At 43.3% G+C, this 17,471-nt stretch overlaps 1 protein-coding gene across 2 annotated transcripts in view; it reads right to left on the bottom strand.

Moving 5' to 3' along the window:
• Window positions 1-6,877: 6,877 nt before the first annotated feature.
• LOC119735695 (DDB1- and CUL4-associated factor 8-like) overlaps window positions 6,878-17,471 on the bottom strand; it is a 19,977-nt gene continuing 9,383 nt past the window's right edge. The window contains exons 6-9 of one of the 2 annotated variants that reach the window (XM_038209550.1): window positions 17,060-17,167; window positions 15,787-16,037; window positions 14,730-14,846; window positions 6,878-7,286 (exon numbers count right to left, since the gene is read on the bottom strand). In XM_038209550.1, coding sequence (XP_038065478.1) covers window positions 7,170-7,286; window positions 14,730-14,846; window positions 15,787-16,037; window positions 17,060-17,167 — 593 coding nt within the window. In that variant the 3' untranslated portion in view covers window positions 6,878-7,169. Of the gene's footprint in view, window positions 7,287-14,450; window positions 14,640-14,729; window positions 14,847-15,786; window positions 16,038-17,059; window positions 17,168-17,471 lie in introns of those variants that run through there. The other variant, XM_038209551.1, reaches the window with a different exon arrangement.

The following is a 17,471-nucleotide window of genomic DNA, read 5'->3' as shown; positions in this document are numbered from 1 at the left end:
AAATGGTAATCGTAAGCAAGACATCCGTTGTGAGCAGACCATTAAATTGGGGGCAGAGTACTCAACACCTAGTCTGAATTTTCAATTTTTTTTCATTTTTTTTTTACAAAATATACATGAATGTAGCATATTACATGCAGATAGATGCTAAAGCAGTGAAAAAAAAAGCGCCAAACTTGAAATTTAGGATTCCATTAAAAATGGTTACAACAGCCTGAAAGATGCTCGCATAACTAACGAGGTACAATCTGTGATTTTTTTGAGTTTTAACGCATGATATTGAAAGGAAGGTCTCTGGCTCGTTCCCATCGCCCTATCCATAAAGTCCGAAGTTTGAAGAATTGAGATATTTATCTGGACATGTTTTTTTCAAGCAAACTTGAATCCCCGATCCTGATTGGTCGATCCATGGCAACAAACCGCGCTACATTATCCCGAATACCACGGTCCATGCAGTACCAAAGTCTGTGGTAATCAGTCTTTGTTCTTGTTCACGCATTGGTTCACGCGATGATGTATTCACACACTTAGCTATGTGCGTGAACCAGACTACGCAGCACACTTCAGTACGAAAGCTTGAATTGCCTTCCTCGATACCGCGTTACCGTGATAAGTTATCACAGAAATTCGGAATTCAAAGATAAATCATTCCTCGATACCGCGTTACCGCGATAACTTATCACGGAAATCCGGAATTCAAAGATAAATCCTTCCTCGATACCGCGTTACCGTGATATTTTATCACAGAAATCCGGAATTCAAAGATAAATCCTTCCTCGTTACCGATTTGTCTTTGAATTCCGGATTTCTGCGATAAATTATCACAAGTAACGCGGTATCGAGGAATAGGTATCTCTGAATTCCGGATTTCGGCGATAAATTATCACGGTAACGCGGTATCGAGGAAGGAATTATCTTTGAATTCCGGATTTCTGTGATAAATTATCGCAGTAACGCGGTATCGAGGAAGGCAATTCAAGCTTCCGTACTTCGGTACTCTATACTGCACGTGCTATTCCAAGACCCGCGCACCATTACCACTGCACATGTACATTGTACAGCGTGCGTGCTCCATCTGGGTTCTCCCCACGTACAAACGTGCGATCGGCCCGATACGCTGGAATTGCGGCCCGATATAACGACAAAAATGCCGATCACATTTTTCAGCCCCGGATACGCACAATATAATTATTATACAAGCCACTAAAATGCACAACTTAATCGTTTCATACGCCATTATTTCATCTTGACATGCAAAATCTTGACAAAAATCCCGTATTTTTGATGCATGTGTGATCAAAATGCACACAATAACGGGTCTTTCGTGTCGACCGCCAGCACCCAGCTAGCTATATATTAGCGCATACAGCATGGTACACTGGTTCCCTTCGCGTGCTAACAGTATCAATGCTATGATGAAGGACCGGAACCAGTGACTAATGCCTCGTGCGTGCATACATAAGTAGTGTGCATCAAGTTTACTTGAAGATAAATTTGTTATCCCACTCGCGCTGGTGGAACAAGGAATAGTGTAGTGCGTCTGCGTCTCACGTATTCTGCCTCATGGCATTAAAACCCTCCAAGCAGCGAAGCGGTGATAAAATATTCCACATTTTCCAAATATGGGCATATTTTTTTTTTTCAATGGGCCAATTAGGCCAAGCTTCCATATAATCCTCACCCCTACTATACACCACAAGCCTGTAGACTCCCAATTGGCCAGGCCCTAGCCACTCCAGAGTAAGGAGTGTTGAAAGACAGAAGCCAAGATGGCGGCTCATGCCTTTGTGCAGTAATTGGAGAAAGAGGTGGCCAAACCCTTTGTTTCGCCGATCTCTTTGTGTCAACCCCTCGTGCCGCCCAGAGCTCAGACAGGTTGTAAACAATCCCTGACGATGTGAATGACCTATATCTTGTGCATGTACAGGCATGCGGGGGTTATTGACCTAGAAACACATGTGGTGATAAAATTCTCCACGTGGCAACTCTGTGTGATTTTTTTTGCTAAGCTGCTCGGAGGGTTTTAAACAAACGACACGGCCCTATTACAATTATAAACATCTGACTTGAAACTTTAACAACTTCCACTCTCTGCTAAAGGAAATCCCAATAGATAAGAAGGCATTAAGAATCTACTGAAAAGACAAACTTTACAACAAATTTCGTTTTGGTTTATCTGATAAATAGAAATCATCTCTGAATAATACCGTTAATATTTGTTTTAACCAATATAGCGGTTCACAACCATATTTACACAATATATTAATAAACTTCATCGAAACGTTTGTTTAAGCAAGAAAACGTAATGGATTTTTTGACAAATCTAAACCAAAGAAATTTATGACCCATTTGAAGAAAATAATGTGGAAAAGCCCAAAATTTCTGTGACTGAAAATATATGAATATCCTAGATTTCCCGAAGATCAATCTCAAAAATGGCCAAATTTGGCAAACATCGAACAACATGACGTATCTAGCAAATTGAGTTATGATCAGCATGTACATGTGTCCATAATTCTTTTGTTTTCAGTAACTGAACAACCCATTGGCCATTATGTTTTCACGGTCAAACATGCCTGTCTGTAGCATTTTCACAATATACAATATATACATGTTCATGGTTACATCCGAGGACATTCCTTGTTAAACATGAATCACCAGGAAAACAATTCCTGCACTAAAAATTCATGCCCATGATTTTTCCTTTAATAGTTTTTTCCATGACTAAGCATTGGTGCCCCTGGCTTATCCATGATCATACATCTGTGCCCATGGCTTCTCCATGAGTGCATACACAGTGCCCATAACTTTTCCATGATCAAGCATCAGTGCTCATAATTTTTCCATGATCATGCATCAGTGCCCATAACTTTTCCATGATCAAGCCTAACTTTTCCATGACTACAGCTAAGTATCAGTGCCCATGGCTTTTCAATGACTATGCATCAGTGCCCATGGCATTCCCATCATCAAGCACCTATGGGTCATGGCTTCTCCGTTATCGTGTATCCAAAACCTATAATTCAATCAAGCATCCAAGCCCATAATTGTCTACAATGAGAAGCATCTGCATTAAATGCCTTTTGCTTTTCCATGATTAAGCACCTATGCCCATGGATATCCCATATCCCATATCCAGGGCTGTTCCATGGCTTTTCCATGACCACTATTGTTTGTCACCTTGATGCTGACACCTTTTCCTGAATCCAGGTGTGAATTCAAGTAACTTCTTCCATGGACAATCATGAATGGCAACATTTCCATAATCAAAGCCGAATGCCCCTGGCTTCTCCACTTCTACCAATGGCATTTCCATGAACGCACACACATGCCTTGATTTTTGGGCTTTCCCATCATTAACCACAAATGCCCATTACTTTTCCTGGGCCAACAAAATTATTTGTTTTTTCCACTGAAGGATCCTGATTCTTACAAACACAACTCGTGTGCAAGGGGAAAAAGGGTCTACATTAACCCCAACTCCACAGCCTAATTAACTAGGAACCATACCCATCCTGGCAAATTCCAACACCCACATGGAAAATTGTACACACACACTGTTGGACTTCGTTTCTGGAGGTATGCCAACTCCAGTGTAAAAGACCATCAGTTTAGGGGTACTGTACCTATCCCAACAGATTTAAACAAAACCTGCTGTTGAACTTTGATGGGTTGGGTTTGGTTAGGGTTAATCATGATAATATTCTTAAAGATACGTAGGATCATTTGCAGTTACCTGGAAACGTACTTATCAATGACCAAAACTTTACTCAAAGTGACGATAGGACTGGTATCAAATACCCTGTGAAATTACTCCACCTTGTTAGGAAGAAAACTATCATTGAAGATGGTTTTTAAAAAAGTGTGCCTGCAGGCACACTTTTTTGTAATCTGTTTAATACTGCCCTCATTAGTCACAGTTAGTTAATCTGTAAATGGGCACGAGTCTATTCCACCGAGTAAGTAAGTGTCAATGTTTGTCGTTTCAGTATCGCCGGAATTCTTATCGCCTGAACTAACTATTGTTATATGCACCCTTCTTCAGATTTCAGCAATAATCCTACGTACCTTAAAACAACCTTCTCACAAACATTTCACACCAAAACAAAAAAAACTTTTACTTTATAAACGTTTCTATGAACTACAAATTTGATTTGCTGATCATAATAATAATTTGTAAATACATTAATAAAATACACTTATTTTTAATTTTTTTTTCAATATTAACCAAAAATCTTTGCAACTATTAACAATGATTTATATTTTCTTTTGCATTAAATTAGGAAATTGAAATACTTGCCAGACATGTTTCAAAACTCTCATGCCAAAATCATAACATGTCCAAACTGTTGTGAGGGTTTCATTAGTGTTTTCTATTTTTTTTACGGCAATAAGAAGGCAAAACAGCAGAAGAAAGCTCATTCCAAAAACAATTATTCAATTAAGTGTCATATTTCACGTGAGCTGAAAAAAAAATTGTTAATTCATATTTATACTGAATCGCTATGATACAATATTAGGAGACCATTCTCTTTGACTTATCCAAAATATCGTTTTTGCTTATCATTTAAAAACCTTTGTCTTTTTTTTCCCATTAATTTTATGATAAGTCAGGAAGATTCCAACAACCATTGATGAGGCTATATGCAGATCTGCTGTGTTTGTAGATTGCTAGTTTTTACAGGCTATTTTTTTTTCGTGTTTGTCCAAGACTGAATTTAGACTCCCTAAATTCTGCCAGCCCTGAAAAGTGCACACCCCAGCTGCTGTGGCGGTAGCGGCAGCTATCAACGAGACGATTCAAATCAAGTTCTCGGGAGCGTTGGCACCCCAACCCAGGAAATTCTGAGCATACCTTACATGTACATGTGCCATATTAGCTTGAAATCAGTGCGTATATGCTGAGAATTTCTTGTGTCCAGTGCCGAGACCAGATTTGATTCTTTTTGTCACGGTGCCCGCTACCACCACAGTGGCTTGACCAAGGAACGCCCCCACTAGAGCAAAATGCGAATCAGTCTCGGACAAAAACTACAGGCTTATTACAAAATGAGATTGGAGACGCACCATTGGTGTTTGATTATGTACAAATGTGTGTATGTTCCTCAAGCCCAGTTCCCGTTCCATTCAAACGTACTTTTAAGTAACACTATTTTACGACTGCAGAAACAGTTTTTGTACTCGTACCTTTGGAAAAAAGGTCCTATTCACAACCAGAGCTGTAGTCTAAGTCCTTTTCCTAGTCCTCACGAATATACTGATACAAAAGTTAGTATACAGTTGTACACAAGAACATGATGCCTGAGTAACACAATGAGTGTCTGGACACAACTGACATAGATATTTGTAAACACTACAGGGCGAGTCAAAAAAAAAAGAAACCCAAACGTTGGGACTATTGTTTCATTGAAGTTCGGCATGTAGCATTTTCAAAATCTAGGATATGAAAGCCCAATTCATAAGCTTTGTTTTACTACAAGAATCATTCAAATCACTCATGTACTTTTCAAGTTACGGAATTTTAAACACAACCACCGTTTTCAGTTTCTGTCCACGGATCACAACAGAGTTCAGTGTTCTTTCAGCAAAACGAAAACAAATCACATAGGGATGTGTGTGAATTGTTTTCGTTTTGGTGAAAGAACGCACCTTTTTTTGTGATCCGTGGACAGAACCTTAAAACGTTGGTTGTGTTTAAAATTGTTGAAAAGTACGTGAGTGATTTGAATGATTCTTGTACTAAAACAAAGCTTATGAATTGAGCTTTCATATCCTAGATTTTGAAAATGCTACACGCAGAACTGCCCTAAAACAATGGTCCCAACATTTGGGTTTTGTTTTTTTTTACTCACCCTGTATGAGGCCCTAAGACATGAAAACCTACTGTTGGAACGAAAAACATGACAATGGAACAATCTGCACCTTCTTTCACGTATCAAAAAACTTTTAAACCAAACCCCCTAATAAGGGCTCTTTTAGGGGTCAAGTACCCAATACCACAGAATACTATAAGTGTTGTGCACACTTGTATGGAAAGAAATGCATACTACAGGTTACTACTCAGTAGTATTTTGTAGCTTTAGGTGAGGTTTGAGCTAACGTAGGTCAAAATATCACTTATTTTTCAGGCCAACCTGTTGCTAGGGTTTCTCTTTCACGTACATGTTTGACAATGTTAGCTTTATCTTGTCCAAACACTCAAGTACCTTTCCATAACCTTTCCAAGAAACATCCACCACTGCAACAGTAATACCAAGTCCATTGCGTATCAGACACTAGTCAGACCAAGGCTAGAATATTGTTCCGCCATTTGGGATCCTCATCATGCGTCGGATAAAAAGAAATTAGAAAGCATTCAAACACAGAGCAGCTAGATTTGTTATGCAAGACTACAGCAGGGAGTCAAACATCTCAGCAATGATGAATAAACTCAAATGGGACACTCTTCAAGATCGACGGATCAAAGCTCGATTAGTCACACTCTACAAAGAAACCCATGGGCTTACACCGAGTAATATGAAAGATTACTTGAACATCGTCAACTCATCAAGGGGGGTTTCTACTGGACAGACCGGACCTTTCTCATATAGAGTCATCACCACAAATAAGGACTGCTTTCGTTACTCAATGTACCCAAAGACCATCCTAGAATGGAATCAACTTCACCCTAACACCCGCTCTTCACCTGACATTAAGACTTTCAAACTGGCACTGGACAACATCAACATTCAAGACCTGGCTTCCAAAACCCAATCAAGAATTTAGTTGCTGCACACCTGACCTTGACCAACGTACGTCGACAACCTTCTAGGTGTTTGTACGTTTATGGAACAGAAACAGAAACTGAAACAGAAACATAACCACAAGACCAAAATGCTCGGACCACTCTGTCTCGTTTAATTCCTAATATACCAGCTTATACATGAATTTCAGTACACTTCTCAGACACGTCGGACCTATTAGAAAAGGACTTGCCTACGACACTGTTCACAACAAAAGTACATTTTTTTTGTAAAATTTACTGGTACTCATTCTCACAGCGTGACAAAAATCTTCATTACTTACTAACGACGCGAGTAAATTCTTAATTTGTACTTGTACTCACGGCAATGTAGTTGTACTCGCAAACAGTACTTGTACACTATGTATCCTTTATCGCGTGATATTTCTTAGGACGGGGCGCACTGCGAGCGTTCGTGAGGGGGCCCTCCGTCACCGTCCTCGTCATCGCTGGAATCGGAGTCGGAGCTGGACGAGTCGCTGTCCATTTCTCCGGCCTCTCTGGCCTGGAGGGGGGGGGGGGGGGGGGGAGGAGGGGGGGGGAACAAAAGTACAATGGTTAGCATACTTGGATCTAACTGCACGGTAGTGGTTTCGAATACACTGTCATTAGAGGCATATAGGATCATTTGCTTTTCGTGCATTTTGTTCATTTCCAATAATGACGCGACTCAAAATGCAAAGAAGAATGTTCAAAACCTAACCTGTTGAAGTTTCAGCTCAGTGGATATTACACTTTTCGAGGAAACCATGAAAAAACCATGCACAACCTTTTGATCACGAAACACGATTTCGTCAAGCACTCTTAATTCCAAACATCAGTCTCACTGGAAATCACCTACATTTCTTAATTTCTTCGAAATGACAGCACGCCAGATGGAACAATTTCACGGGGTGTTTAGTACCAGTATGATCTTTAACCAAGTACCGGTAAGCCGTTTGACAAGGGGAGTCAGATTAGTGTAGCGGTACTTTCCTCGCCTACCACCGCTGTGACCCGGGTTCGAATCCCGCCTGGGCCAATATGTGGATTGGGTTTTCAGTCCCTACCTGATTCTGTGGGTTTTCCCCCAGAATATTCTTCTGGGGTTTTCCTCCCACCTCTAAAACTGTAATTTCTTCTCATCGTCTTCTCTCAGGTTTCTTCAGGCTTGCGAGCTACAGTGCCTAGGGCGCTCTTGAGGATTCCTTGTTTTCATTACCAGAAATAAAATGATGATAATAATAATAATTTGGTGGGTTACTTTTGGGATGAACGCAAATGATCCCATTTGCCTTTGAGGTCCCACTTTAAAGTTAAAGCTGTGAAACAGTCTCTCACCCGTCTGGAAACTCTGCGCTTAAGAGCATCTGGCTCAGCAGTATGTGTATTTCAGTCATATCTTCTTGCATTATTTGTATCAGCTTGTCTTTCAGCCCGTTTGTCACCCTATCTGTCACCCTACTTGCCTCCCTATCTGTCTCTCACCTGTCTGCGAGCTCTACATCTCAGATGGTGCATCAGAAACATCAGCATGTGTCCATCAATCATACATGTGTCTATCAGTGTATCCGTCACCCTATCTGTCACCCTATCTGTCTCTCACCTGTCTGCGAGCTCTACGTCTCAGGTGGTGCATCAGGAACATCAGCATGTGTCCATCAATCATACATGTGTCTATCAGTGTATCCGTCACCCTATCTGTCACCCTATCTGTCTCTCACCTGTCTACGAGCTCTACGTCTCAGATGGTGCTCAGGAACATCAGCATGTGTCCATCAATCACACATGTGTCTATCAGTGTATCCGTCACCCTATCTGTCACCCTATCTGTCTCTCACCTGTCTGCGAGCTCTACGTCTCAGATGGTGCATCAGGAACATCAGCATGTGTCCATTAATCACACATGTGTCTATCAGTGTATCCGTCACCCTATCTGTCACCCTATCTGTCTCTCACCTGTCTGCGAGCTCTACGTCTCAGATGGTGCATCAGGAACATCAGCATGTGTCCGTCAATCATACATGTGTCTGTCAGTGTATCTGTCAGCCTGCCTGTCACCCTATCTGTCACCCTATCTGTCTCTCACCTGTCTGCGAGCTCTACGTCTCAGATGGTGCATCAGGAACATCAGCATGTGTCCATCAATCATACATGTGTCTATCAGTGTATCCGTCACCCTATCTGTCACCCTATCTGTCTCTCACCTGTCTACGAGCTCTACGTCTCAGGTGGTGCATCAAGAACATGTGCATGTGTCCATCAATCATACATGTGTCTATCAGTGTATGCGTCACCCTATCTGTCACCCTATCTGTCTCTCACCTGTCTACGAGCTCTACGTCTCAGATGGTGCATCAGGAACATCAGCATGTGTCCATCAATCATACATGTGTCTCTCAGTGTATCCGTCACCCTATCTGTCACCCTATCTGTCTCTCACCTGTCTACGAGCTCTACGTCTCAGATGTTGCATCAGGAACATCAGCATGTGTCCATCAATCATACATGTGTCTCTCAGTGTATCCGTCACCCTATCTGTCACCCTATCTGTCTCTCACCTGTCTACGAGCTCTACGTCTCAGATGGTGCATCAGGAACATCGGCATGTGTCCATCAATCATACATGTGTCTATCAGTGTATCCGTCACCCTATCTGTCACCCTATCTGTCTCTCACCTGTCTGCGAGCTCTACGTCTCAGATGGTGCATCAGGAACATCAGCATGTGTCCATCAATCATACATGTGTCTATCAGTGTATCCGTCACCCTATCTGTCACCCTATCTGTCTCTCACCTGTCTGCGAGCTCTACGTCTCAGATGGTGCATCAGGAACATCAGCATGTGTCCATCAATCATACATGTGTCTATCAGTGTATATGTCACCCTATCTGTCACCCTATCTGTCTCTCACCTGTCTGCGAGCTCTACGTCTCAGATGGTGCATCAGGAACATCAGCATGTGTTCATCAATCATACATGTGTCTATCAGTGTATATGTCACCCTATCTGTCACCCTATCTGTCTCTCACCTGTCTAAGAGCTCTACGTCTCAGATGGTGCATCAGGAACATCAGCATGTGTCCATCAATCATACATGTGTCTATCAGTGTATATGTCACCCTATCTGTCACCCTATCTGTCTCTCACCTGTCTAAGAGCTCTACGTCTCAGATGGTGCATCAGGAACATCAGCATGTGTCCATCAATCATACATGTGTCTATCAGTGTATCCGTCACCCTATCTGTCACCCTATCTGTCTCTCACCTGTCTAAGAGCTCTACGTCTCAGATGGTGCATCAGGAACATCAGCATGTGTCCATCAATCATACATGTGTCTATCAGTGTATATGTCACCCTATCTGTCACCCTATCTGTCTCTCACCTGTCTACGAGCTCTACGTCTCAGATGGTGCATCAGGAACATCAGCATGTGTCCATCAATCATACATGTGTCTATCAGTGTATCCATCACCCTATCTGTCACCCTATCTGTCTCTCACCTGTCTGCGAGCTCTACGTCTCAGGTGGTGCATCAGGAACATCAGCATGTGTCCATCAATCATACATGTGTCTATCAGTGTATATGTCACCCTATCTGTCACCCTATCTGTCTCTCACCTGTCTACGAGCTCTACGTCTCAGATGGTGCATCAGAAACATCAGCATGTGTCCATCAATCATACATGTGTCTATCAGTGTATCCGTCACCCTATCTGTCACCCTATCTGTCTCTCACCTGTCTGCGAGCTCTACGTCTCAGGTGGTGCATCAGGAACATCAGCATGTGTCCATCAATCATACATGTGTCTATCAGTGTATCCGTCACCCTATCTGTCACCCTATCTGTCTCTCACCTGTCTACGAGCTCTACGTCTCAGATGGTGCATCAGGAACATCAGCATGTGTCCGTCAATCACACATGTGTCTATCAGTGTATCCGTCACCCTATCTGTCACCCTATCTGTCTCTCACCTGTCTGCGAGCTCTACGTCTCAGATGGTGCATCAGGAACATCGGCATGTGTCCATCAATCATACATGTGTCTATCAGTGTATCTGTCACCCTATCTGTCACCCTATCCGTCACCCTATCTGTCTCTCACCTGTCTGCGAGCTCTACGTCTCAGATGGTGCATCAGGAACATCAGCATGTGTCCATCAATCATACATGTGTCTATCAGTGTATCTGTCACCCTATCTGTCACCCTATCTGTCACCCTATCTGTCTCTCACCTGTCTGCGAGCTCTACGTCTCAGATGGTGCATCAGGAACATCAGCATGTGTCCATCAATCACACATGTATCTGTCAGTGTATCCGTCACCCTATCTGTCACCCTATCTGTCTCTCACCTGTCTGCGAGCTCTACGTCTCAGATGGTGCATCAGGAACATCAGCATGTGTCCATCAATCATACATGTGTCTATCAGTGTATCCATCACCCTATCTGTCACCCTATCTGTCTCTCACCTGTCTGCGAGCTCTACGTCTCAGATGGTGCATCAGGAACATCAGCATGTGTCCATCAATCATACATGTGTCTATCAGTGTACCCGTCACCCTATCTGTCACCCTATCTGTCACCCTATCTGTCTCTCACCTGTCTGCGAGCTCTACGTCTCAGATGGTGCATCAGGAACATCAGCATGTGTCCATCAATCACACATGTGTCTGTCAGTGTATCCATCACCCTATCTGTCACCCTATCTGTCACCCTATCTGTCTCTCACCTGTCTGCGAGCTCTACGTCTCAGATGGTGCATCAGGAACATCAGCATGTGTCCATCAATCACACATGTGTCTGTCAGTGTATCCATCACCCTATCTGTCACCCTATCTGTCACCCTATCTGTCTCTCACCTGTCTGCGAGCTCTACGTCTCAGATGGTGCATCAGGAACATCAGCATGTGTCCGTCAATCATACATGTGTCTATCAGTGTATCCATCACCCTATCTGTCACCCTATCTGTCTCTCACCTGTCTGCGAGCTCTACGTCTCAGATGGTGCATCAGGAACATCAGCATGTGTCCATCAATCATACATGTGTCTATCAGTGTACCCGTCACCCTATCTGTCACCCTATCTGTCACCCTATCTGTCTCTCACCTGTCTGCGAGCTCTACGTCTCAGATGGTGCATCAGGAACATCAGCATGTGTCCATCAATCATACATGTGTCTATCAGTGTATCCATCACCCTATCTGTCACCCTATCTGTCTCTCACCTGTCTGCGAGCTCTACGTCTCAGATGGTGCATCAGGAACATCAGCATGTGTCCATCAATCACACATGTGTCTATCAGTGTATCCATCACCCTATCTGTCACCCTATCTGTCACCCTATCTGTCTCTCACCTGTCTGCGAGCTCTACGTCTCAGATGGTGCATCAGGAACATCAGCATGTGTCCATCAATCATACATGTGTCTATCAGTGTATCCGTCACCCTATCTGTCACCCTATCTGTCACCCTATCTGTCTCTCACCTGTCTGCGAGCTCTACGTCTCAGATGGTGCATCAGGAACATCAGCATGTGTCCATCAATCATACATGTGTCTGTCAGTGTATCCGTCATCCTATCTGTCATCCTATCTGTCTCTCACCTGTCTGCGAGCTCTACGTCTCAGATGGTGCATCAGGAACATCAGCATGTGTCCATCAATCATACATGTGTCTGTCAGTGTATCCATCACCCTATCTGTCACCCTATCTGTCTCTCACCTGTCTGCGAGCTCTACGTCTCAGATGGTGCATCAGGAACATCAGCATGTGTCCATCAATCATACATGTGTCTATCAGTGTATCCGTCACCCTATCTGTCACCCTATCTGTCACCCTATCTGTCTCTCACCTGTCTGCGAGCTCTACGTCTCAGATGGTGCATCAGGAACATCAGCATGTGTCCATCAATCATACATGTGTCTGTCAGTGTATCCGTCATCCTATCTGTCATCCTATCTGTCTCTCACCTGTCTGCGAGCTCTACGTCTCAGATGGTGCATCAGGAACATCAGCATGTGTCCATCAATCATACATGTGTCTATCAGTGTATCTGTCAGCCTGCCTGTCACCCTATCTGTCACCCTATCTGTCTCTCACCTGTCTACGAGCTCTACGTCTCAGATGGTGCATCAGGAACATCAGCATGTGTCCATCAATCATACATGTGTCTGTCAGTGTATCCGTCATCCTATCTGTCATCCTATCTGTCTCTCACCTGTCTGCGAGCTCTACGTCTCAGATGGTGCATCAGGAACATCAGCATGTGTCCATCAATCATACATGTGTCTATCAGTGTATCCGTCACCCTATCTGTCACCCTATCTGTCACCCTATCTGTCTCTCACCTGTCTGCGAGCTCTACGTCTCAGATGGTGCATCAGGAACATCAGCATGTGTCCATCAATCATACATGTGTCTGTCAGTGTATCCGTCATCCTATCTGTCATCCTATCTGTCTCTCACCTGTCTACGAGCTCTACGTCTCAGATGGTGCATCAGGAACATCAGCATGTGTCCATCAATCATACATGTGTCTATCAGTGTATCCGTCACCCTATCTGTCACCCTATCTGTCACCCTATCTGTCTCTCACCTGTCTGCGAGCTCTACGTCTCAGATGGTGCATCAGGAACATCAGCATGTGTCCATCAATCATACATGTGTCTGTCAGTGTATCCGTCATCCTATCTGTCATCCTATCTGTCTCTCACCTGTCTGCGAGCTCTACGTCTCAGATGGTGCATCAGGAACATCAGCATGTGTCCATCAATCATACATGTGTCTATCAGTGTATCTGTCAGCCTGCCTGTCACCCTATCTGTCACCCTATCTGTCTCTCACCTGTCTACGAGCTCTACGTCTCAGATGGTGCATCAGGAACATCAGCATGTGTCCATCAATCATACATGTGTCTATCAGTGTATCTGTCAGCCTGCCTGTCACCCTATCTGTCACCCTATCTGTCTCTCACCTGTCTACGAGCTCTACGTCTCAGATGGTGCATCAGGAACATCAGCATGTGTCCATCAATCATACATGTGTCTATCAGTGTATCTGTCAGCCTGCCTGTCACCCTATCTGTCACCCTATCTGTCTCTCACCTGTCTGCGAGCTCTACGTCTCAGATGGTGCATCAGGAACATCAGCATGTGTCCATCAATCATACATGTGTCTGTCAGTGTATCCGTCATCCTATCTGTCACCCTATCTGTCTCTCACCTGTCTGCGAGCTCTACGTCTCAGATGGTGCATCAGGAACATCAGCATGTGTCCATCAATCATACATGTGTCTATCAGTGTATCCGTCACCCTATCTGTCACCCTATCTGTCACCCTATCTGTCTCTCACCTGTCTGCGAGCTCTACGTCTCAGATGGTGCATCAGGAACATCAGCATGTGTCCATCAATCATACATGTGTCTGTCAGTGTATCCGTCATCCTATCTGTCACCCTATCTGTCTCTCACCTGTCTACGAGCTCTACGTCTCAGATGGTGCATCAGGAACATCAGCATGTGTCCATCAATCATACATGTGTCTATCAGTGTATCTGTCACCCTATCTGTCACCCTATCTGTCTCTCACCTGTCTGCGAGCTCTACGTCTCAGATGGTGCATCAGGAACATCAGCATGTGTCCATCAATCATACATGTGTCTATTAGTGTGTTTATCAGTGTATCTGTCACCCTATCTGTCACCCTATCTGTCTCTCACCTGTCTGCGAGCTCTACGTCTCAGGTGGTGCATCAGGAACATCAGCATGTGTCCATCAATCATACATGTGTCTATCAGTGTATCTGTCACCCTATCTGTCACCCTATCTGTCTCTCACCTGTCTGCGAGCTCTACGTCTCAGATGGTGCATCAGGAACATCAGCATGTGTCCATCAATCATACATGTGTCTATTAGTGTGTTTATCAGTGTATCTGTCACCCTATCTGTCACCCTATCTGTCTCTCACCTGTCTGCGAGCTCTACGTCTCAGGTGGTGCATCAGGAACATCAGCATGTGTCCATCAATCATATCTGGTTCCCTGCTTTTCTCTTCCTCCCTCTCACGCCGGTTGCTGTACATAGTCTGGAAAAAAAAAACTTTATGCTGAAGACCGCTAGTCTATTCATGATATGCGAGCAGATTCAGCGATTAATTATGCAAAAAAGAATGCGTCTTGACCTCGAGATTCTGACCATTTAGCAGGCGCAATTTATATATTGGATCTTTGGTTATACCCATTTCCGTCCTAGAAATCTATAAATAATACCTAGACATAACATGTATTATTTTGTTACATTGTAAATTGAGCAAACAAAGGCTGCGGTCACGTACTCTGTAACGATGTTACGCGATGCGCTAAGCTTAGAGCCAACGTCGTGTCAAGGTTTCATAGATCTCTATGCCCGGCCGTTGTTGTATTATAAAACACTGCTTCCAAATTGACCAATCAACGACTTAGTCCAGATTTCGGAATGAAATGACGTCACAATTGAGTACAGTCTACACCGATTGACTGGCGTGCGGGGGTCGCATGAATTTGCATGCTTAGATAATTATCAGACGTTGGACCGGAGACAGGCTACGTGACGAACAGGTGATGCTCAGACTTGAAGACTGCTTGCAATGTCATGTTTTTCTTTCCCAATAGACTTCAGACCTGATGACGTCACACTTTGTTTACATGTGCATTTTTTTATGACAGCCAGATGGGACGTGTCCCATCTGGCTGTCATAGGAAAGCTGGATGGACTCACACACTAGACTACAAAACTGCCAAAAGCACTGCCCAATGTGACAACATGCAAGACTTGTCACAGCGAGAAGCCTAGGCCTGCCCAGTGTGTAACAGATCCAACAGGTCAGGCATCCCCACTGGCGCTGGTGTTGATTGCCCGATGCCACAAGATCCAAAACAGTTAAACCCGTTGGACTCTGTTGCATGTGGTAAGGTTACTGATAAGGGTCAAATTTTGAAATCTTTTGACAGAATTCGGAAAAGATTTGTTTAAAAAGTCCTGCTCACCCGTTTCAGTCCTTCCAGCAGCGAGGGTTCCTTGGCAGTGGGCATCCAGATCTTGACATCGTGGTCCAGCCCGCTGGTGGCCAGCACGGCGCTGGACGGGTGTGACTCCAGGCAGTTGACCACACCCTGGACGTCGCCCCGCATGTACTGGACGATGCGCTCCGTGGTTTTCTCCCACAGGAAGATGTTGCCGCAGTCGCTGCCACTGACCACGAACTGGCTCTGGGGGCCGTAGAAATTGACTCCTTTTACTGGAAGCCGAAAAGACACAAATTATGTCATCAGTCTTGAAATAAGTTATTTATTACTTCATAAGTCTTGAGAGAGTTTATAATGTACTTAATAATTCTTGAAAGTGGTTATAAAGTCCTTCATATGTCTTGAAAGAGGCTACGAATTACTTAAAAATCATTAAAAAAAAGCATATGAATTATATTTTATAATTCTTGAAAGAGGTTATAAATTACTTCAGAAGTCTTGAAAGAGACTACTTATTACATAATAAGTCTTGAAAGAGGCTATTAAGTACTTCATAACTCTTGAAAGAGGTTATGTATTATTTCATTAGTTTTGAAAGAAGCTAATTAATTCAGAAGTCTCGAAGAGGTAATATTAACTTACCTCATAATTCTTGAAAGAGTTTATATGTAATATTCCATAAGTCTTGAAAGAGGTTATCTATTAATTCATCAGTCTTGAAAGAGGCTACAAATAAAGTCTTGAGTGTTGCAGACCAGTAAATAGACTGCCATAGACTTCAGTGATAATTACGCACACTTCCCAAAATTAAATTATTTCATCTTTCATCATCTTTCATTTTCCGTTCAATTTTTTTGGGGTTAACCAATGACTTTTGGGAGAAAATTCCATCCAAAGATGCTCACCCCTAAAAGCCAACCTCGTTTCCATGGGTACGATCTTGCTGCACCATGTTGTTTTCCATCATGCCTTGCGCGATCTTCACCCCTGGAATTGTCTAATTTAAATGTGTCAAATAGTGGCACATTTAAATTAGGACTGCAGTTGATGTATCTAACGCGCGACGCAGTGCTTAAAATGTTGACAGTTGTTTTTTGGAAGAATCCTCCTTTCAATCATGAGGTTTCAACGTCGCGTTATTTAGAAAGGATTGTGGAAAGTTCACATCCATCTTTTAAAATCTTTTTAACAATCTTTCAAACTCTCATTGTTTGGTGGTAAACATGTTTTTGAGCCAAAAAAAATGGGTACTACCTCTTGAAAGTGTCGCTTTATAAGACCACAATATACTCACCAGTCTGGTTGTTACGATGGCCTTTGTAGCAGTGGATGAACTCAGCACCGTCACTGTGCGTGCTGTCAAACAGGTAGATGTCCTCATCGTTGTAGCTGGCCAAGATTTCTGAAGCCAAAACAAAAAATGACAAGGACAAATAAGTAAAAACCCTTTGGTAGTAGTGGTACTGAATGGCCAGTCATTTGGCCTCCGACGTACTAAGCCACCGACTGACTGACTGAGTCACTGACTTTAAAATAATGTCCTATTGGCTCAGTGTGTGAACAAGAGAGGGCGCTTTTTTACCACTTTCGAAAGCCCCATGGATGAGACACACTGCGTGCGTGTACTGGTTCACGTACAGGCTTGAATTAGGACGTGCTGGAAGGATTTAGGGCTTTGTAGGCTATGGTTTGGCAAAGTACAAAAA

The sequence above is a fragment of the Patiria miniata genome, unplaced genomic scaffold (assembly GCF_015706575.1).
Source record: "Patiria miniata isolate m_02_andy unplaced genomic scaffold, ASM1570657v1 HiC_scaffold_29, whole genome shotgun sequence".
NCBI classification, from domain to species: Eukaryota; Metazoa; Echinodermata; class Asteroidea; order Valvatida; family Asterinidae; genus Patiria; species Patiria miniata.
This window is presented reverse-complemented; position numbering and strand designations above follow the sequence as displayed.